This window comes from Lutra lutra, chromosome 14 (genome assembly GCF_902655055.1).
Source record: "Lutra lutra chromosome 14, mLutLut1.2, whole genome shotgun sequence".
Taxonomy (NCBI): domain Eukaryota; kingdom Metazoa; phylum Chordata; class Mammalia; order Carnivora; family Mustelidae; genus Lutra; species Lutra lutra.
In genome coordinates, this window is record NC_062291.1 from 12915093 (window position 1) to 12938389 (window position 23297).

General features: G+C 47.9%; 1 protein-coding gene across 1 annotated transcript; it reads left to right on the forward strand.

Moving 5' to 3' along the window:
- Positions 1 to 5558: 5558 nt before the first annotated feature.
- ACTA2 (actin alpha 2, smooth muscle) lies at positions 5559 to 22740 on the forward strand. Its single transcript, XM_047702199.1, has 9 exons — positions 5559 to 5694; positions 10135 to 10288; positions 11812 to 11940; positions 14618 to 14728; positions 16525 to 16609; positions 16979 to 17140; positions 18785 to 18976; positions 19822 to 20003; positions 22451 to 22740. The coding sequence occupies exons 2-9, from the start codon at positions 10160 to 10162 to the stop codon at positions 22592 to 22594; spliced, it is 1134 nt and encodes a 377-aa protein (XP_047558155.1). The 5' UTR covers positions 5559 to 5694; positions 10135 to 10159; the 3' UTR covers positions 22595 to 22740.
- Positions 22741 to 23297: the final 557 nt, after the last annotated feature.

Consider the following 23297-nt stretch of genomic DNA (forward strand, 5'->3'; position numbering starts at 1 on the left):
TACTTGGGTGGGCAAAACAGCCAGGAAGAACCTCAGGAGACATGACAACCAATTGTAACGTGGTGTCCGGGATGGGATCCTGGCACAGAAAGGGGACGTTAGGTAAAAACTAAGGAAATCTGGATAAAGCATTGACTGTAGTTAATAATAAGGTGTCCTATTGGTTCATTGACTGTGACCAGTTACCACACTAATGTAAGATGTTAATCATAGGGTCAGTGGGTGTCGGGGATATGGGAACTCTCTGTACTGTCTTCACGATGTTTCCATAAACCTAAATGCTTCTAAAGTGAAAAGTTTATAGGAGAGGTGCCTCGTGGCACAGTTGGGTTAAGCATCTGACTCTTGGTTCTGGCTCAGGTCATGATCTCAGGGTCGTGAGATTGAGCCCCACGTCGGGGTCCCCACTCCGCCAAGAGTCTGCTTGAGATTCTCTCTCACTCTCCCATTGCCCTCCCCTTACACATGCTTTCTCTCCAAAATAAGTAAATAAAATCCTAAAGTGAAAAGTTTATTTTAAAAGGGCTATTCTGAGATCTTCCCCAGGGGTTTTGATTTAGAAGATGTGTTTGAGTGGGAGGGGTTTCAGTTTCCTGTGTTATTAACACACTCTCTCTTGATGATTTGGATGCAAGCCAATCAACCATAATTTGGATGCTTGGAGAACCCTGGAGTCTTCTGAAGGTTCTCATTTGGGATGGCACTTTAATTGCCCGTGTCCTTCTCCAGATGCTCTGATTTACTTGATCTGGAGTGTGGCCTGGGCATTTGAGGTTTTTGAAAATCCCTGAGGTGGTTTTAGTTCAAGGCCATGAGGTTAAAAATCACTTCCTGGACATGTGTTGTCTAATACGGTAGCCACACACAGATACCAAACCTTTCCATCCCGGCGGGAAGTTCTGTGGGACAGTGCTGCTCTGTAGCATGGGTGTGAAGGGCCTCCAAGGGGAAGAATCCCGAAGGATTCCCTATGAGTAAGACGTGGGAGAGGCCACACTGAACCACTAAAGAAGATCAGAATAACCAACTCTTCCTGGTTGGCCCAGGACTTTCTCAAGCACTGACAGTTCCGCACCCCGGAACCCCTTCAGTTAGAGGCAGACCATGACAGTCACCTTGGCGATCCAAGATTTCTGGGGAGGAGGGTTTCAGCCAGGAGGATTCTGGGAAGTTTGAGCCTAGCAGGGGTGGGGGGTACAGGTAGAGAGGTGAACGGCTGAAGGTCACTCCAGGCAGAGAAGAGGGACCAAAAGTCCTGAGCTGCGAACCGGTCTCTTAGTGGGAAAATCTGCCGTTCAGTAGCCCTGGGGCCGTGTTGGAGCCTAGTGCTTGCGAGGGAGTCAGATAAGGGAGAAGAAGCTTGAGAAATTAAGTGCAGTTCAGAAAGACACAATAGAGGGTGTCCTTCTCCTCCCGGGATTTAACTCAGTGTGTAAAGCTCTCTGTTCTGCACGGGCAAGCCTCATTTCCTGAGTCATCCTGACCGTGAGAATGTTGAAGTCGTTGTGTCCAAAATCCAGCAGGGTGCAATTCAGAAGCCCAGCAGGCATTGTCTGCTTCCAGGAACGCAGCGCAATGAAATAAACACAGAGCACTCGAAGGGAGTCTCTTAACCTTGAAACACATTACATATTCTTGACACTTGGAAAAGCTTCCAGGAGTCCACAGGCTTCCTCTGTTTTCCTTACTGGCTTCACGGGATCACGGACAGACAGCTTTATGGTACTCAGATGCCTCTCTTAAGTCAGGACCCGGGTACTATCTCCGAAGTGTCGATTAAATGTTAGTAAGTATGCTTAATGTCAACACCATGCATGTAAATCTTTTTTTTTTTTTTTTTTTTTTTTTAACTGAGAAACTGTTACAAAGGCCTGGGCATGCAACAGGAAACATCTGTGTGTGTGCTGGGGTAGGCTTGCCACACGTGCGTGTTCCCATCCTAATCCCAAAGCCTTGGGGGCTCGGTACCTGAGACAGGAAAAAAAAAAAAAAGGAACTTTGCAGATGTGATTAATTTACTAAACTTAAAATGGGAAGATTATCCTATGTTAATCCTAAGAGCCCTTTGAAGAGGGAGGCGGGATGGGTAGAGTCAGAAATTGAGATTTGAAGATGGTTTATTGTCAGCCTTGGCGGGGAGGGGCTACACGCCGGGGAACACAGGCCACCTCTGGAAAACAGGTGACCGGGAAACAGATTCTCCCTCACCCCCGCCTTGATGTTGGCCCCATGAAACCTCGTGCGGATTTCCGACCTCAAGAACCGGAATATAATAAATTCTGTTGTTTGAAGCCAGTCTGTTCATTGGGATTCGTTAAAGCAGCAACAGGAAACAAACACAGCATGTCAAGGTCTTGAGGTCAAGTTCTCCTCTTCACCTTTGTTGTCTGAGCAAGTGTCTTTCTCACCTGTAGATCCGGGTCCTTCTTACAGAACATCCGAGGTCAAGATGGAGTTCCAGGGCTCTGCTCATTTTATTCTCTGCATCTCACGACTGCCTTGTGATAACATAGGATTATTAATGGAATTTTTCATATGAGAATGCTCAGGCAGGAGCACCGGGGTGGCTCAGTTGGTTAAATATCGGCCTTCAGCTCAGGTCAAGATCTCAGAGTCCTGGGATGGACCTCCACGGAGCCTGCTTCTCCCACTCCCTCTGGCTCTCCCCTGGGGTCATGTGCCTGTTTTCTTTCTATCAAATAAATAAAACCTTAAAAAAGAAAAGAAAGAAAGAAAGCTAAGGCAGACAGAGGACCCAGGGCTGGCAAGCAGTAGATCCAGAACTTGAACTCTGCACCGAAATCCCTCCAAAAATGTTTGCTTTGTACAAAGCCAAGGTGTGAGGACTGATAGTCACTGCATTCCTTCCATAGGCTGCATGTTATTCCCCTCACGTGGAGTGTGCGAAGTGTCTTCTCCCATGGGAGAGTCCTTGGGCTTCTCAGATTTTGAGTTAATGAGAAGACTAGTAACATTAAAGCCATCTAACCCCCAAATACCAGCCCTCCCACCTCCATGGGAGGCGTCAAATTAAACTTGTCCTGAAGATCTCATGGTGTTCAAGTGGAGAGCAGAGCAGAGCCTGGCGAAGGTGTGCAGGTGACGTGAGAGGGGCCGTGTGTAGTCTGGGGGTTTCATGCATTTGTCTGCCTGTGCTGTCTTAGCACAGCTCAGCCTTGGGATGTGAGATTTCCGGGACCTGGAGAATGTCAAGAATGGGAGACAGAAAAGTCACCTGGCTCTCACTGTGTCTTCTCCGATGAGATAACTCTTATGAGCTGACTATAATACGGAACAACCCATGAGCGTGATCCGTCTGGAGAAAGCAACTCCTACAGCCCAAATTTGCAACAGCAGCACAGAATCATCTCACCAGAATCCAGATGGTACGGGTGTTTGCCGGGATTGACAATGGTCTAATTCAAGCCTACATGGTGATGGTGCTAGAGAATGATCAAGAACTTGTTAGGCAATTATTGAGCACTCACTGTTTACTCAGCTCTAGACCATGCCCACCTCACCGAGAGAGGATGAAACTTTTCCCAGATCTTCAGGGATTGATCATAAATCATCACTGGGTAATGTTACCAAGACTGCATTCGTGATGTTTGTGGAACAGCGCGTCTGGAGAGGATTCTTGGCTATGTGCTTAGGGTTTGGAATTTATTTTACACTTTTCCTGAATGGCAGCCGAACCATCAGACACTTCTGTTTTGCTAATTGGCTCGTAGCTCCTTGGATACAGAAGGTATCTGGCCACTTGGCTGGAGATTTCTCTGTGCATGCACATATACACGGGGTGCTGCTTTCTCTCAGTGAAGGGACTTGGATGGCCACAGAAGTATAAATCTCAAACCAGACAATGAGACCATTTAATCACCTGCCCAGAAATTTACTTTCAGTTATAGTTCCTCTCTGGTTAGTATCACAGATGAAGAAAAGAAAAAGGGGGTGGGGAGGAAGAGAGACAAGGAAGGAGGGAAGGGAAGAAAGGAGGGGAGGGAGAAAGAGAAAAAGAGCAAAAAGCTCCTAAGAAAAACTAAATCTTGAGTCTCCTTGTAAGTATGTCTGTTTACATCAGTCTGGTTATTGTCAGGGCTGTCATATACACTACCATTATCAAGGAGGAAATTAATGCAAAAATTAATAAGGTGAGTACCACGACTCTTGTCTGTGGTGTTTAGAGAGATAGTCACCTTACAAAGCTACCGGGCATGACACAGACACTCCCTGAGACGGGAATACGACCTCTAGGCCAAAGGCCCTCTAACCAGGAAAACAAGGGATTTTTGCTTCACCTGGTCCCTGAGATTAAAAACCACTGGTTTAGTCCTGCAGACCGAATTTCACGTTACATTATGAAATCTTCATATTTGAGCATTCAGACTGTTGTATTTTCTGGTTGATAAAAACTAGACTCATTTGCCAGATTCTGAAAAACACAGAGAAACCTGTTATTATTTATGTAGTCTTAAGCCATTTGAAATGTTCTCCTAATCCACAGTGCCGCCTCTCCAAGATGAACCCACGTGTATGTGCGTGCGTACCACCAATCCAACAACGTACCACACCCAGTAACGGGAGTGAACAGCTGCTCACAGCTATCAAATAAAGCCATTCATTCTGGGACTGCTCTCCCATATCAGCAGTCTGGAAGTACTCACGCTATCCATCCCCAAGATTTCTATTATGAATTTAGTTCGGACCCTGGCTTGGAGGAGAGGAGCAGACAAATGTCAAACACTGGAACTCCCCACTGACCCCTGGGCATGAGAGCTCACAGCCAGATCCATGCCCGCTGCCTGCCTGTCTTTGAGATACTCACCTGCCTCTCTGTCACCTGTCAAATGGGTCAGCAGGTAGAGAGGGGGGTCAGAGGGATCCCGCCCACCCTTGAACATGCCCCTTTCTCTCCCAAAATGTTTCTGGGACAAGGGGCGGCATGGACTCTGGTCAAAAGTGGCCCGTCATCATTCTGCTAAATCCCTTGGTCACAGTTGATGGGCATTTGCGATGTGCCAAAGGACTAAGTGATCAAGGTCATGCTGAGTCCCAGGCTCCTCTGGGAAACAGGGGCCCGTCAACCCTGTCTGCACTTCAATTTCTAGTTCCATTAACACCACACACGGACTCGACTCAGAAACAGCATGACGGCCGTCAAATCACGTCTCTCTCTTTCTCTCTACTTAGGATCATTTGAAGCAATGTCTCCATTGCAGGCCACCTTCGTAGAGGAGTTTTTTTTTTTTTAAAGTGCCTACTTCTTGAGGCCACTCCTCTCCGTGCTCAGGTCATTCAGAAATGCCCTGAATGCCAGTGGGAGAACAGGAACGTGAGGCCCGGCCTGCGTCTGCCCCATCACACAAGGAGCTCAGTGTCTCTGGACATCCCAGGAGTGGCTCTGGAGGCTTGGGGTGTTTATCTCCCTCTGGCAGCTGAGCTGCCTCCCGCTCCTTGAGCAGAGCAGTGGAATGCGGTGGAAGAGACCCAGACCTCCGGCCACCCAGATTAGAGAGTTTTGTGCTGAGGTCCCTATATGGTTGTGTTAGCCCTAACGCTGGGCCCAAGTCTGTCTTTGTTCCTTGTTTGGGAAGCCAGTGGGAGGGAAGCAGGCCAAGGGGCTATATAACCCTTCAGCGTTCAGCCTCCCCAAACACCACCCGGAGTGGAGGAGCCCAGCCGAGCCTCATCAGGGTAAGTGGCACCGACCCAGGGATGTGACTTCCAGATCCCAGCAGCTCTGATATTACTCAGTGCGACCAGACGTCATCGCCGGAGATCGGGTTGGGCTGGCACGCTCTGAAATTCCTGAATGAGCACGGCAGTAGAGAAATGATTGGAGCTCTTAGTCGCTAGTTATTCAACTTGAAAAACAAAGCGAAGGTGCTGTTGGGTGTGGGGGAGGAGGGCAAAAGGGAGATGAGACGGAATCCGTGTGTCACCTGGAGGATGTCTACATGCTAAATCAGCAGCCCAGATCTCGCAGGCGTTTCAGAGACGCAGACTAGTGATTTCCAGTAAATCACACGTTTATTTATTTTTGGACGCTGGAAACTCCAGCATTTGTTTGCGGTTAGGTTTGGTATGGGGACTTCTCACTGGACTGTGTTTTTTTGTGTGTGCAGCGAGGGTGCCTGGAAGTGGGTTTTAGAAGTGAACAGAGAGCCTGCTTGCCTGGTCTTTGATGTTGACTCTGCGTGTTTGCTTCTGGGTTCCTAGGCTCTGATTGGTAGTGTCTGCTGTAGGAAAGGCACATCTCTTGAGAATGTCTGTGAATTTATGCCTCGGAATGTGCATTGCATGGTCCATTGGTCATTTGCAGCCAAGTGCAGCAGGAAACCCGCTGCATCTTTCTCTGTGAGTAAAGAGGGAGGGAGCACAGTGGCGTGCAGATGAGAGCTGCTCTGGTCTCAGCCTATGGGAAGTCGGCTTTGCATTTCTGTCTCCCCGGGTGAGGCAGGCAAGACTGCAGAGCCAGCCCTGCCTCCCCCAGGCTGAACTTCCAACTTCTCTGTAAATCAGGGCTTGGCTGCTTCAGCCCGGACTGGGGTTTTCACACTGAGCTTTTCCTTCCATTTTGTGATCCTTGACTAAATATGGTTTGCATTTCAAGAGGGATGAGCTGGGAACTGCAGTGTTCTCCACTCCCCCACCGCCCGGCCCCGCCTTAACTACTCATTTTTGGCGCAAGATGCCCGAGAAAACAGTTGGAGCAACCCTCCTGGCCAGGGGGCAGTTCCAAAAGCAGACACTCGAGTGTGTTTTACCTAATTAGGAAATGCTTTGCTCCAAATTGAGCTGCTCATTCAGGTTATAGATAAGGGCTGTAAATCACTGAGCCAGCTTCTTTCCTGGGACTCAGAGAATTCTTCTCCAATGACAGTGCTCATCCGAGAGATTAGAAAATCCCTTGTGGACTTTTTTTTTGCCAAATAAAAACATATTTACTGAATTTTGAGTTTTTTTTTTTTCCCTGCATGTGTTCTGACACTGGAGGATAGTACTCTGCAGTATTATCCAAACACTCCCTTCAAGCCTGCCTGGCCAAGAAGAGACGTAATAAGGACATCCTCTCGTCACGTTTTCAGAGTGTCCTACTGCCACATAATTCATCGCGTCTTCAACTCTTTTGGTTTGGAAAGTCTACTTAACGCATCCCCGGGGGAGCCTGCCTCTTGGAGCGGGCTGGCTCTACCGTATGCCTCTGACTCTTACTGCCCTTTCAGTCTTGTCTCCTCTGCCTTTCTCACTTCTCCAGCTTCTTACTCTGCAAGGTCGGAAGCCTGATCACGTAAATGCCGAATGGAATCCAGTTGGGAAGTTGGAATCCAGTCTGGGAAGGGAATCCAGTCGGAATCCAGTCTGGGAAGGGAAGGGATAGAGGGAAAGAGCGAGCCGTTGATCTGTTTCATTCTCCATTCTGACAAGTGGACTCCACAGGTCAAGGCTCTCCACGCTATGCCTGGAGGCAGTATGGAAAGCAAGCCAAGACTAGAGATACAGAGATCTGGATAATGAGGATAATTATATAATTATACTAATCATCATAACTTGAACATTTATTGAGAACTCATAATGTGTATGCCACTACAAATTATTTTCAGTGCTTTCTATAAAAAAAACCTAACCCCCCATCATAAGAACCCTGTATAGCATGGACTGATATTCTTGCTATCTTACAGAGAAGAAAACTGTGATTGACAGATATTAAATAATTTACTAAGTCACAGAGCTTCTGAGGGGTGGAGTCCGGACTCAAACCCGGGTGGTCTGACTGCAGAGCCCAAGCCCGTAATCATCATGCTCTGTTATCTCCGTGGTCCTAACTTCACCAGTGTTGGGAACCTGGACAGGTCACTTCAATTCATCAAGTCTTGATTTCCTTGTTTGTCAGTCGGAGAGAACAGTATCTGATCCAGATTGTAAAATGCGTGGCCTCAGCTGAGGTTCACACTCTTTGCAAAGGGTTACAGCGCATCTGGAAAGATACAGCATTGATTTCCTGGGGATGATCTAGAAGAACTCAATTACAAAGCATTTTTGTTGTTGTTGTTGTTGTTGTCGTTGTTGTTTTTGATTTTTGTTTGTTTGTTTGTTTGTTTGCAAAACGTTTTTTTGGTGGTGTTATTTTTCTTTTCTCACACCCTAGAAATTTCCTTAGAAGAATTGCCTTTCATATCTGGTTCTGGGTTTGTAGTGAGCTCACCAACTTACAAAAATCCTCCTCAGCTTGAAATCTTAAAATCTCAAACTGGAGCAGACAACTGTGGGTGTCCCTCTTTTTACAAGATATGTCCACCTAAGTCTGCTTGGAAAAATGGAAGGCATCTAAACTGAAAGTTAAGGGGCTAGCCAAAGGGACCTGATCTTGGATTCAGCTCTGCCTCCAGTGCCCTTGAGCAAAACATTTCCTCTGTATTTTCTCATTAATGGAAATGAGGGCAGTGAGTGAAAACGGTCTCTCTAACAAACCTTCAATTTCCCAAATCTATAAAGTTGCTACTTTTGCTTCAACTTTTCAAATTTGGTGATAGGATCCAAGCATAGGAGTAGGATATTAAACATATTGTTTTATTACCAGAGAAGGCATGCTCAGCTTAGAAAATATGACAGGGCCCAGGGAAGATCATTAAAAACACCTACAAAGGGGTGCCTGGGTGGCTCACTTGGTTGAGTGACTGCCTTCTGCTTCGGTCATGCTCCCGGAGTACTGGGATCGAGTCCCGCCATTGGGCTCCCAGCTCCACAGGGAGTCTGCTTCCCCCTCTGATCTTCTCCTCTCTCGTGCTCTCTCTTACTGTCTCTCTCTCAAATAAATAAGTAAAATCTTTTTAAAAAATCACTTTTTAAAGTAATACCCATCAATGTCTTCGTAAATATAATTAATCTTTTTTCAATGCATAAAAATACATTTTTAAAATAGGATCATACGATGTTATTTTCTCTAATCAATTATTTTTACATGAAATATACTTTTTCCTGTCCTTTGTCTTTCCTAATGGCAGCAGGGTATCCTACTACCCGATGTGCAATTTCTTAGACTTTCCCTCACATGGATGTTTAAGTTAGCTATGATTTTTATTAATGGAGAATAACTGTGGCCCCTAAAATTTAAAGCACTTTCTTTGAAAGTTTCAATTGGCTCTAATGTTTTTCCAAAGGTAAAACAACAGTTCTTGGGACCCAGAAGAGATTTCCCTTTTCAACATTTTACATTTAACATTTCAACTTCTCAGCATTTCCAGATTTTCCCATGCCGCCCACCCCTCAGAATCTACCTTGTCAAGAAAATATTTTTTTTAATATTTTATTTATTTATTTGACAGAGATCACAAGTAGGCAGAGAGGCAGGCAGAGAGAGAGGAGGAAGCAGGCTCCCTGCTGAGCAGAGAGCCCAATGTGGGGCTCCATCCCAGGACCCTGAGATCATGACCTGAGCCGAAGATAGAGGCTTTAACCCACTGAGCCACCCCGGCGCCCCTCAAGAAAATATTTTAACGTGATAATCTATCCAGAGAAATGTGTTTGGGTTGGTACAGACAGCAAATTCCAGAAACTTCTTTAACATATGATAAGTCACTTATCTGCGTGAAGATCTGGTCTCCTAGTCTGATACTCCCCATCTGTGCTCTACACTTGTTCATTCATCCACTTGCTTGGTCATTCTTTTTTTTTTTTTTTTTTTAAAGATTTTATATATTCATTTGAGAGAGAGAGAGAAAGAGAGCCAGACAGAGAGAGAGAGCACAAGCAGGGGGAAGGGCAGAGGGAGAAGGAGATACCCTGCTGAACAGGGAGCCTAATGTGTGGCTCACTCCAGGACCCCAAGATCATGACCCGAGCCAAAGGCAGCACTTAACCCACTAAGCCATCCAGGTGCCCCCTGCTTGGTCATTCTTTAAAGTGCTTCTGAGCACACGTGATAAGCCAGGCACAGTGTTGGAGGTCAGTTGTATGAACATGGGCTTCTGAATTGTGGCTTATAAAAAGCGTTCAGTCTAATTAAAGTACTTTGAAATGAATGCTGTGATAAGGGCCTGTGGTGTGCGCTCTAGGTGTACAGAGTAGGAGTGGTCAGTTAAGTGCCACGATCACTGGATAACAGCTGGGTGGGCTTCATCCCTGTTCCCATAGGACCCTGTGAAGCAGCTCCATCAAAATGTGTGAAGAGGAGGACAGCACCGCCCTGGTGTGTGACAATGGCTCTGGGCTCTGTAAGGCCGGCTTTGCTGGGGACGATGCTCCCAGGGCTGTTTTCCCATCCATCGTGGGACGCCCCAGACACCAGGTAAGTAATACCGTACTACAATTATGGAATGTGATAAATATCGCTACATTGACAGTCCCATTACAAGATATAAATGTATCAAGATAACAGGGGTGCACCTTAAGCTTGCACAACGTTGTCCATCAAATGTATTCAATAAAACAAATTCTGATTGGTATAGAGAGAAACGAGGCGATAGGTTAGGTCGCTCTATTTCTGTGTGTCTGTGAGTATCCCCAGACTGTCTCTTATGGTCTCTCCAGAAATGATGTAACCTTGTTAAAAACAGACCTCTGACGATTGATGTCTAGGAATAAGTACGAATTTCATAGACCATGTAGACAGATTATCTGGTGGGTATCTATCGGACATAAAGTTAACCTTTTCTCACATTCCTTTTTGTCTCAGTACGATCATTATCATCATGAGAAATACTGTGAATTACCTAAGAATGCAAACCACAGCCCCTCTTTGGAAGATTAAAATAAACGCCTAGGTCACTCCCTCTCAAAGATCTTGATATTAGACGAAAGGAGGCTTTGCTGTCAAGTGCAATTTTACATATCTTAGGGGTTGGTGGCACATCCGTGGACAGCCACATGATAATTTTATAGAACATTATGTGTAAACAAAATGTTGGGGGCCGCCACCTTTCATCTTAGAAAGTCTCCTGCATCAGCAATGTCGCTGCTTGTGGAGCCTGTCTGACTAATCTCCGTGGCTCTCAGTTTGGCATATAGTCGTACGAATAATAATAATAGCCACGTCCCATGAATGAAATCTGAAATCTGTCTCTTTGTTGAACTGCGTGCAATGGAGATATCCGTACAAACCGCTATTTATGGCTCTAATAGCAACAACTGTTTTTGCAATTCTGAAACAAGCACTCCGGTGCCATTTAAAATCCCAGCAATGACAATGTCCTTCCTCTTGGTTTTTTTTTTTAAGCTGCACTTAAATGATTAAAAATATACTTCCGACTAATTTAGGCAAGCATCTTAATGTTGATTGGTACGGATTTATCCATTAGAAATCAAGCACCAAGCTCTCGTTTGTCAATATAATGCTTTTGCTTATAATGGTTAGAAAATATTCACATCTCTTCCGTGGGTGACCGCTTTAACAGTATAGGTTCAAGGGTTAACAAGAGGCAAAGTGCCCTCTAACTAACATGTAAAATTTCATGCATTCATTTCACAAGTAATTCCTGAGCGATAAATACTTGCTGGGAAATTTGTTCTAATGGTGAACAAGACAAGGACAGTGTCTGCCCTAACAGAGCTCATTAAGAAACAGAGGAGATAAGAATATATAGTGTAAAGTTGCTTAACCCACAAGGCCTTCTGCTGTTTGGAGATGGATCAGGTCTGTTGCCAATCAGCTGAGGGATGTTGTTTAAGAGCAGAGTGACCAGACACAGAATATCAAGTTGCTGGAACTAAAAGAGAACTTCCTCTCGCAATGATTTAACCCTTCGTGATTGGATCGGAATCAGTTTGCAAGTTCTGGGGGAGGCTGACTCAGGCTGTGTTGAATCTTTATAGGGAGTGATGGTGGGAATGGGACAAAAGGACAGCTACGTGGGTGACGAAGCACAGAGCAAAAGGGGAATCCTGACCTTGAAGTACCCCATAGAGCATGGCATCATCACCAACTGGGACGACATGGAAAAGGTACCGGGAACTTTTCTGTAGGTCGAGCCCTCAGGATGCATAATTTCCATGGCCCTGGTTCAAAAGATTTTGCTACGGTTGGGGGAAAAAAAAATCCTGAAATGCTTCTTTGAAAAAAAAAAAATTCCCTGCCTAACAAGGTTTATAAACTAATTAGAGGGAGAGGGTTCTGCAGAGGAGAGCAGTAGTCCTTTGCCAGTGGTAGGAATTAACAGTCTGTTGGCTCAGTCAACTGGATTACCCTCCCAGGGAGGGCAGCCAGGAGAATCACCTCCCCTCCCACCCTCCCCAACCCCGCCCTCCCTGCTCTCACCAGCCTCGAGAAGGCTGTGCCTCCCAGTGGAGGAGAGGAGCCAGAGCAGCTCTGCCCGGCCGACGGCCCACGCTGGAAAGCTTTTCACCAATCACCCTGAACTGTTTCTTTTAAGTGTTTTAGTTTTCGCTCTAGAAGCGGGAGTCATGACATTGCACATTTGGTACATTGCTGAATGTTCCCGGGACCATTATACTGAAGCTCAAGCAACAGACACAAATTTTTAAATATTTTAGAAAGTACCTCTCTGTGTTGCATTAAGTGAATGCTTTATCTCCCAATTTAATATAAAAGAGTTTGTGGGAAGAGTTAAATCCTTGGATTTATTTATTTTTTTTAAGATTGAGGGGGTGGTGAATGAGGGTGGGGAGGGAAGGTGGGGGCGGGAGAGAGAATCTTTAGTAGGCTCCAAGTGCAGGGCTCCATCTCCCGACCCTAAGATCATGACCTGAGCTGAAATCAAGAGTCAGATACTTAACTGACCAAGCCACCCAGTGCCCCAAATCCTAGGATTTTAATGTTTATTATTAGGCATCATAGAAACAAGTGATTGGAGAAAAAGCAGACAGGCTAATGGGAAAATGACACTAATTTTTTTTAATGTAGCAAAATATTAGAATCACAATATCTGGACTTTTATTTGTCAGTTCCCTACACACACACACGCATGCACACACACACTCACAAACTCATGCACACACACACACACACACACACACACACACACACACAATCTCACCAGTTTAAAAGAAAATAGTATTGCGAGAATTTATCAGTAAAAATGCCAAGGACTCTACTTCCCTACAACAGGATTTCATTAGGTTTGCTTTCTCGGAGATGCCGGATTTGGTTACGGCTGCAGTTTGCACGGAGGAGAAGGTATTAATGACAGTAGGAAACACTCTGAGAGTTTCTCCATGGAGATAGCAACATCTCAGAATGTACGCACTGAGAGAATTGGGAGGAATAAAGCATTTAATCATTTATAAAACTGAAATTTAAAGTGAGGTTGGGAGAGAGGCTTGCCGAGGGGAGGGGTTGGTTGGTTGTTTTCTCAATGACATTTCGGCGTAACCGCAGCATATAACATGACTTGTGGGATTTCTTGAACACTCTGCTACTTTTATCCCATCAAAGGAGTACAACTTTCAAGAACCTTTTTTCCTTTCTAGAAACCACAACTTCAGAACCAAAGACACTGGGACAAGATAAAGATTCTTTAAAGTCAGTTTGGCTTTTGTCAATTTATAAAAACTTTGGCAAGCAGTTCCTGTTTTGTTTTGTTTTGTGTCAGTTCTGGATGAATCTCATATTCCCAGTGCTAGCAAAGACTTTTTGGGCCCTTAAAAAGAATTAATTTAGCCCTTTTTACAATGGTCTGTTCTTCTTGGCATCGAGGACGTTCAACCACAAGGCAAACACACTCATGTCCAAAGTACCTCACACGAATGAGCTATCAGTGGACACAGGCTTTTTTCAAAGCATCTGAAGGTCAGATATCTGCCCACAAATGGAAGGCCCAGAGCGTGTCCACAAGGGCAGGCTTCTCCCAGCCCTGGAGACCAGAGAGGGGGACGGCGGGTGTGGAGACACAGACAGGGACACCTGTCTTCTTAGGATATGTTGTGGAGGGAAATTTCCCAAGAAGTATTAAAAATGGTACCTAGATTTTTCAGGTCAGTTTCATTCATCCGTTCACGCATTCACTCGTTTACTCATTCACTCATTCACTCATTTACTTGTGAAACTAAATCATTTTCCCAGGAATATTAACTGAAGTGGTCATAGGGGAAAAGATATAGTTGGCGCCCGGCTGGCTCAGCCCAAAGAGTGTGAGACTCCTGATGTCGGGATGGTGAGTTCAAGCTCCACACTGGCCATAGTGAGGACTTTAAACAAAGGTATAGTTGAGTAATAATGATAATATTCATTCTGGGCCAGGCACTGGAGTGAATAGTAACTCTAGGGTTCTCACCAAGACAGACAAGTTATTTTCATATTACCGACGGTGAGATGAGCTGAGAAGGGTTAAAATTTGCCTTAGCTTGCACCACCAAGTAGTGGTTGAGCTGGGATTTGAACCTGGATTTGACGCTTGGGCCTGTGCCCTTAGCCACTACGCCGTCCCGCCCCCCTGACCTGGGTCTGGGTTTTTGCTGAGTCACTTCCTCGAGGTGAATCCTTGGGTAAGTTACTCGCAGTCTTTGAGCTTCAGTGTCTGTGTCAGTAAAAACATGGACATTTGGTGAGTGCTTGTAACGTACGATTTGGTCCTAGTTTCATGTAGCTCATTCTGGTCCCTTTTTGGGGGTCCGCAGCCCCCCACAACATCACCTCATTGTGTTTCTCCTCGGCCCCCGCTAGATCTGGCACCATTCCTTCTACAATGAGCTTCGTGTTGCCCCTGAGGAGCATCCAACCCTACTCACCGAGGCGCCCCTGAACCCCAAGGCCAACCGGGAGAAGATGACCCAGGTAAAGAGCCACTCCAGGATCTAGCACTCTGGGGTTTGGGTCAAGTCCTGTTCGAAAGGTGTGGGGCAGGAGAGCAGAGAGGGGGCCCAGCCCAGCAGTCTCCTCACAGACCAACAACTTCCCAGGAACCTGGGGATTCCCAAGGACAGAAACATCATGATGTTACTCACTCCCTTAGGGCAGGAACAGCCCCTTGACTCCAGAAGCAATAGGAAATTAGAATATGTAATGGAAAAGGCTGGGTGTGTTAGGTTACAAACCTGGAAGGAGAAATCATTTCAAAATGTGGGTTAACATCCAGCGGGAATCTGTTGCTTCTCAGCTTCACGAGCTTAATGAATCCCCTTAATTTCTTGGATTCCTGGCCTCCTTGTCCATGTGTCTCGGGAATAAGACTAGTACTATTATTTTTCAAAGTGTTGATGTGAAGAATAATGGGGCAAAATGTCAGATGTGCTTGGCAGTGCCTGATACAAGATATGTTCAACAATAATAGTTTTTACTCTCATTATTATGACTTGTGTGATGCTCAGAGACCTTAGGGTAGGGAGATCACCCATTCCACCAGGCAGACAAGGCTTCCAGTTTGGATGAGCTACCAAACAGAAGCATCCAATGTAAGCTTAACGCTTGCTCTACTGAAGCTCTGGGTTAAGCATTTCACCTGCATTGTCTCTTTAAAACTGAACAAGGTGAAGCAGTTTGTAATCTTTAAATGAAGAGTTAGAGAAGTGGTCATATAATGAGATATTTGATTACATAAACGAGCAATTCAAGGATCACGTACAAGGGGTGACTACCGCAAGGTCATATAGCTCAAAGCAGCAGAGCCTGGAACAGACTTGGGATCTTTTGGGATCAATAAACGTATATACTCAGGACCTTTTCCTCAGAAGAGCTCTTGGCACTTACACCAACACATGGGCGGTCATTCTCTGCAGGGGGACACCTGTGCCCCTGGGAGTCCATCCACGTGGAGAGCTGTCATTTCTGATGGGTGTTCTTGTCCCTGGGAATGGTGTGGGGGTGGAAGAACAGTTGGGAATCATGGCTGTCTAGCAAACGACATGAGATGTTCTGGCGGATAGACCAGGCAGGGTTTGGCAGGTGGAGAAGGGGAGGCCCATGGGCATCTCTGTGTGCATCACCTTCTCAGCTGTGACCTGCAGCGGCTCTGGTCTTGTCCCTAGACTGCATGAACTGAGGCACTGGCCTTCATATAGGGTCCTCCACTTCCAGGGGGCGTGTCTCGTCTTCCAGGATCAAGGTCCCTTCCGTTGAAGCCAAAGTGGTCTTGGATTCTCAGGCTGACATTGACCCAGCAACTCCATGAGAAAGTGGAACAGACGGAACAGGAACCTCAGACAATTCACGGAACTGGGCTTGTTCCCAACCGGTCGGGGCTTCTGGTCCAAGGTGTCCTTCTGAAAGTCATCTTTTCTTTGTCTTTGGCTTTAGTATCATTAGTCCGTCCTAGGTTGCTCACACTGGAGCTCGCCTAGTCCAAACTCCTCCGTGTACAGTTGAGACACCAGGAAGGATGCCTGCAGCGGTCAGCTGATAGGCTGGCAAGCTCTCCAAGGTCTCGTGGGAGCCAGGGCCAGCCCCTGTGTACCCCCACCCCTCCCGGGTGTGCACCGCCCCTCTCCCTCCCTGCACACTCAGGGCACCGTGCCCTCTGCCCTGAGCCAGGCGGGTACGGCTGTGTTCCGAGCCTACCTGCAGGGGGCGCTCTCTTGACCATTCTTGCCAAGACTGGTCACATCCCTAATGTAGCTCTTTGGCTTGCTTTGCAGATTATGTTTGAGACTTTCAACGTCCCGGCCATGTATGTGGCTATCCAGGCAGTACTGTCCCTCTACGCATCTGGCCGCACGACCGGTAGGTGGGAGCCTGGATTGGGTCCACCGTCCATGATGGGCTTTGACGGTTATAAACATGGAGTTTGGATGGACTTGGGGTGGGGTGGGTAGCTAGACTGGACAGGGCTAATCCGGGCCCTGAGAAAGGCCTTCTTCCCACCTTAAAAAATAAGCCCTCGAGCTCTATTTCCAGCAGGCCTTTCTCTCTCTCTTCCTGCTCTTTCTCTATCTTCCCCCAGCCCTGTCCTGCTCGTACCATGCTGTCACATGCTTTCTCTCTTCTCTTCAAATCAGAGACTCAGAAACTCCCTTCTGCTCACCCAGGTGCCTGCCCCCACCAACACACCTGCTGCCATGGCGACTTTCTTTGTGCCCATTTGTTCCCCAGGCATCGTGCTGGACTCCGGAGACGGGGTCACCCACAACGTGCCCATCTATGAGGGCTACGCCCTGCCACACGCCATCATGCGTCTGGACCTGGCCGGCCGCGACCTCACTGACTACCTCATGAAGATCCTGACCGAGCGTGGCTACTCCTTCGTGACGACAGGTGAGGCGGGCAGGGGTGAGGGCCGGGGGGCGAAGGGGCCACGTCTCTTCACAGTGACATCCAGGACCCTGGGGACCATCCACGGAGGCGATGGGAGGAGACCATGTGGGTGGCAAGGCTTGATTTCAATGCCCGAACCAGGCACAGCCCCTTTTTCGCGCTAAGTGATGAGACGGTTTCCTCGAGAGGAACAGTGAGAACCTCTAGGAGGACATATAAGTGGGGGCCTATCACTTGGACATTTTTTTAACCTCCTCCGTTCACAAGTAGGACACTGAGAAGGCAGAGACAGGGGACAACATCGGGCAGTGTTTGCCAGGGGCCCAGGGTGTTGCTCTTGGAGACACCAGGGGAGGGCCAGGGGAGGGTCCTGCCACTCACCAGCAAGGTGACCCAACCTCACCAAACCACAGTCTCCTCATCTGTAGAATGGGGAGGGAGTCACCCCTCACACGATTGTCATATTGAATGACACCAAGCACGCGGAATTCCCGGCACTGAGTAATTCCGCATCTGTAGGTCAGTAAGCCGGTAATCGTTACCTAGTCTGAAGACCAGCCCAGCAGCAAGCTGTTCAGGGGTCTTCGGCTTCCAAGCACCTGCCGCCTGTCTGCATCCGCCAGCGGCGTCCTCGATGCCCATGGTCCTGGCTGCCTGCCCTCCCCCCAGCGATCTGGTGGTGTCCACACATTTCCGTGTCTGGACATACCTGAGGTTTATTATAGACCCCGAGCTTGAGCCCTATGGATGTTAAAGTTTCTGGGGTAGGGAGTTGAATTCCTTCCTACGTTGCTCTTCTGCTCCCTACAAAGAACCCCAGGTGATCTCCAAAAGGCTCCGGGGGGCCTAGGTGGAACCAACAGGTTAGAAGTTCAGCCTGCAGGAATCCGGGGAGTACTTGCTGCCCCCACCCCCCCCCCCCTCGCTGTGCACCACGGAGCCCCCTGGGCCAGGACCGGGCCTGAGCCAGGGCCTGTCTCCTTCTGGAAGGAAATGAATATACCAGTGGTGTGACCTGGGACCTACATGGGCTGGTCAGCATGGGTCTCTGGAGCTTTTTGAAAACCGTGGGGGCCTCTGGGCTCCTGGGTGGCTTAGTGGGTTAAAGCCTCTGCCTTCAGCTCAGGTCATGATCCCAGGGTCCTGGGATCAAGCCCCGCATCGGGCTCTCTGCTCAGTGGGGAGCCTGCTTCCTCCTCTCTCTCTGCCTGCCTCTCTGCCTACTTGTGATCTGTCAAATAAATAGATAAAAATTAAAAAAAAAAAAAAAGAAAGAAAACCATGGGGGCCTCAAAGCATGAGACTTCTTGGACAACTGAAAACCCCATATAATGAACTATTGTACGACAAGCGTAACAGAGAGTGAATAGTTAATCATGAAAAAAAGTCCCACATGTATCATGCAGAAGGACGCCTGTAGCTAGCTCCTTTTCTTCCCGTCATGTTTTCCAGACAGTATTTTCCCCTCTGTTAGGGACAGAAGGGGCTCCCTCGTGGGCCTGTAGTTTAATTGCCATCATGGATTTGGGGTTGCAGATCGAATTTACGCACGTTTTTGAAGGCACCCATATTAGGGGCGATGCTGAAGGGAGGCGGGGGGGTTTTCACCGCCTGTCGCAAACCTGTATGTTTGCGCTTTGCCAGCCGAGCGCGAGATCGTGCGCGACATCAAGGAGAAGCTGTGCTACGTGGCTCTGGACTTCGAAAACGAGATGGCCACAGCTGCGTCGTCCTCTTCCCTTGAGAAGAGCTACGAGCTGCCCGACGGGCAGGTGATCACCATTGGGAACGAGCGCTTCCGCTGCCCAGAGACCCTGTTCCAGCCCTCCTTCATCGGTAGGCTTCAGCGTCCCCTCCCTGGGCAGCGGCGGGGAGAACCCTAGCCCCCCGAATCCAGCCAGCTCCTGGCTCTCAGCCCCCTTCTGCATGTAGGCACGAGGGCCAGGGGCCACAAGACCAAATGCATTTCTAAACCAGGGCAAGGAAGAGAGTGTCTGATTTCTAGGGAGAGCAGAAGGCCAGGAAAGGAGTTTTGTTTCTAAGCCAACATGGTCTATGCTGTAGTCAAGCCCAAAGCCTCCTTGGTGTGGGGGGTATGGTGAAAAAAGTCAGATGCTCCCTGTGCTGAGGACACAGGAGCCATGGATGGGTGGGAAGGATAGGCTGAATGCTGAGACTGTGGAAGGAGTGCGGGGGTGGGGAGAGGAAACCCAAGAGCTTGTTCCTGCATTAGCACTGACCTTGGACAAAGGTTAGCCTGGTTGTTTACAGAGGGTGGGCTCTTGGAGGGGTGAGCCCGGGCTTGGGTCGGATGAAGCACCTCCCTGGGCTTCGGCACCCTTCAGCTTTGAGGGGCGCTGGCAATGAGAGACTTGGGGTTGTCCCGAGCTACAGCTTCTCTCGCTGGCTCTGTAGGAACCTCCTGCGGGGAGCCTAAGGCTCTGCCCCCCAGCGAAGTGATATTGTAGCCCTTGCCCCCCGGAGGCGCCGTGGCAAGGCTTCCCCACTAGACCAGAGGTGGGAGAGCGTGGAGACCATCAGGACAGGCGGTGCCCACACCGCGCTGCCTGCCTAGCTTCTGTCCAGCCTAAGACCCTCCAGCCGCTCACGCTGCTTTTCCAGTCTGCGCTGGGTTTTGTCCTCCACCCCTGCAAGGATCATGACCTGTGTCTCCTTTGCAGGGATGGAGTCCGCTGGCATCCATGAAACCACCTACAACAGTATCATGAAGTGTGACATTGACATCAGGAAGGACCTCTATGCTAACAACGTCCTCTCAGGGGGCACCACCATGTACCCTGGCATTGCTGACCGCATGCAGAAGGAGATCACGGCGCTGGCCCCCAGCACCATGAAGATCAAGGTAAGGTTCAGGGTCGGGGCCACAGCTGCCGGCTGTGATGCCAACCCATCACCAGACTCGACAGGCTCTCGGAGGCCACGTTGTACTCACGTGTGCTCATGGTTTCCAAGGTTAAGCAGTGGGTCCACATCCACAAGTTCCACCCTTTATAGGGTGTAAATCAGTCCAGTTCATCAGAGAAGCTAAATTATTTGGCACAAAATTTCACCTATAATCATCCTTGGCCATCAGTGACTTTCAGGAGTGAAGTTCAACAGAGCTCCCCACATGGGCCTATGCCTTTATTTTTTTATTAAGATATAACTCACACGTAACGTTATATTAGTTTCAGGTGTACAACCTTAATTCAATATTTGCCTGTATTGTGAAACGATTCCAACAGTAAGTCTAGATGATTTCCATCGTACCTCTTAAAAATATACATTGCGTCATTTTCCCCATCACAGAAATCGTACATCTCACACACAGAACATTACCAAAAATCAGACGAGCCGGACCTGTTTCCGAAGAGGTTTAAATGTTGTAGATTCTATCCCATGTGCTCTTTTTCCACTGCCAACCCTGATCGCAGCTCTGTGGCCAAGAATTAGAATCGGATCTCCGGCTCTCTGTCTGGCCTTTTGATCTAGGTGCTCAGAAGTGCAGAATCCCTCCAGGATGACCAAGTTCAGTCCCCGAGCCACCAAAGACCCTTCTATTATGTGTGTGCACTCCTAGTCATGGGAACTCAGAGATGAAACAGACAGTTCTTTGGAGGCAAACTGACAGGTGCCTAGAGACTTCTCCAAAGCTGTTTTCCCGCTCTGAAGTCAGAAGCCATGCTGGGACTCTCTAACCCATGTCCAAGGGAGCAGAAGAGAGGACACTTGTGTGCAGACCACACATATGGGAAGTATTCAGACACATTCTCTGTTACTTGCACTCCCTTGTCATTTTTTGAAAAGGGTTTGCAGGTAACAGAGAGATAGATAGACCGGAGTTCTCTGCCTGCACTGCAGGCTCTGAAAGACCGTATGGTGAGAGGAGAGACTCTTTCCCAAGGTTGGTGTTTCTTGGATGCTCCTCTGATCAGCTGTCTCCCCCTTACTCCCACATGGGGTGGCAGGGAGGAGAGACATGCAACCAGCTCTGGTCAGTGAACGCACTGACAAAGCCTGCCCAGGTGGGGGTGTGTTACGCGACCAGAGCTGGCGGGTTCCTGCTTACCCAAACCTAGCTTCTTGAATAACAAGAATGCGGAACTTGTGACTCCCGTGGGGGGAGAGAAAACCCGTTAAAAAATCTGGGGCCGTAAGGTGATGACTTCAGGGAAAACTCAAACTGGATGGTGGTGGTTATAGGAACTCTGCACTGTATTTGTCACCTTTCTGTCCATCTAGAATTACCCCCACAGGATAAGGTTGTTTCTAAAACAAAACGAAACAAAACAAAACCACACCTGGGAGAGGTCCAGGTTTGAATATTGGGTCTGATGGGAGCACAACCAGTGTGACCTAATGTCAGTTACTTAAACCTCTCTCAGACTCTGTTTCCCCATGTGTAATATGGGGCTAATTCAACACTCTCTAAACTGGTTTGAGGTAATATGTATAAAACGCTTAGCATCATGTTAAGCACATAGTACGTGCTCAGTAAATATCAGCTACTTGTCTGAAAAATACATGTTCGGGGGACCTGGGTGGCTCCATCTTTAAGCATCTGCCTTCAGCTCAGGTCATGATCCCAGAGTCCTGGGTTCAAAACCCACATCAGGCTCCCTGCTCAGCGAGGAGCCTGCTTCTCCCTCTCCCACTCCCCAGCTTGTGTTCCCTCTTTTGCTGTGTCTCTCTCTGTCAAATAAATAAATAGAATCTTTTTTAAAAAAAGAAAAATACACGTTCAAACAGAGCTTGGGGAATAGACAGGAATTAAACCTTTTCACCGTGGTTTCGGAAATACCTTGTCTTTTTGCCCAAGTGTCCATATTTGTCTGTACCCAAGTATTCCAGTCAGGAGTGGCGTTGGGAATTTGCTCCACCATAGCTATGTTTTGGGGTTCCTGCAGGTAGAAGGGACCCCTATCCTGAGTAATTTCTTTCTGCTTCTAAACCATTCAGTTATTTAAGGAACATTAGCATGGCCTGCATGTCAGTCCTGGGTAGCAGGGAGAGCCAGGCAGGGCAACTTACTGGGACCTACCCCAGGGAAATGTCATCCAACAGGGGACCCTGAGCACCCCCAGTGTGAAACAGTGCATCTCAGTAGACTTAGAGGTGGAAGGAGGCAGAGTCTAAATTCATTGGTTGCCTCCCTTGGCTTAGGGTGGGGTTAGGGCCAGGCATCCGACGGCCAAGACTGTCCCCGCTGTCCACGGAACTCCAGCGAGGTCCACCCAGTCTGGACCCTGGGGGGATGCCCGGCCCTGTCCTAGTGCTCTAACGGCCCTTCTTTCTCATCCCGGCCAACAGATCATCGCCCCTCCGGAGCGCAAGTACTCTGTCTGGATCGGCGGCTCCATCCTGGCCTCCTTGTCCACCTTCCAGCAGATGTGGATCAGCAAACAGGAATACGACGAGGCCGGGCCCTCCATCGTCCACCGCAAATGCTTCTAAAACACGCCCTTGCTCTCTGTCTCTGGCACACAACTGTGAATGTTATGTGGAGTAATGCCTTCAATTCTTTTCCAAATCATTCCTAACCAAAGCTCTGACTTGTTACCTACGTGTTTTTTAATAAATCTGAAATATGTTACTGGTCACCTGCAGTCTTGGCCTCTCCTGGGCCCCCTGTGGCTCACCTCCTTTTGTAGGTGGGCCAGTGGCTCCCCCTGGTGGTGGATCCTGGGACACGACACGGCTAGGCCTGGCTCGTTCACACTAACCTGGCAAGTTCGGAGCAAATGCTGTCAGTGGAAACAATTTGAAAATACACACGAAGTAAATGGAAACATGGATGAAAGTGTATCAGTAGGATAAGCCACCCTGAGCTCACAACTTTCCCATCATTACATTACTTTGCTGTCTTAAAACCTCAGTACTGGGAGCCTGATGAGTGAAAACAGAACAGTAACTCTGGGTATCAGAGATACAGGTGGATGATTATAATATATATGAAACATATGCAACAATAAATATACAGATTTCCCTCAAATTGCAATGGGTTACATCCCCACAAACCCAACCTGAGTTGGAAATATTGCGAGTCAAAATGCATTTTAATGGAACATTAAATGGAACATGGTTAGATGAACCCAGCTGCCCTCAGATGCGCTCCAAACACTGACACTAGCCTCCCGTTGGGCAAAACCACCTGGCA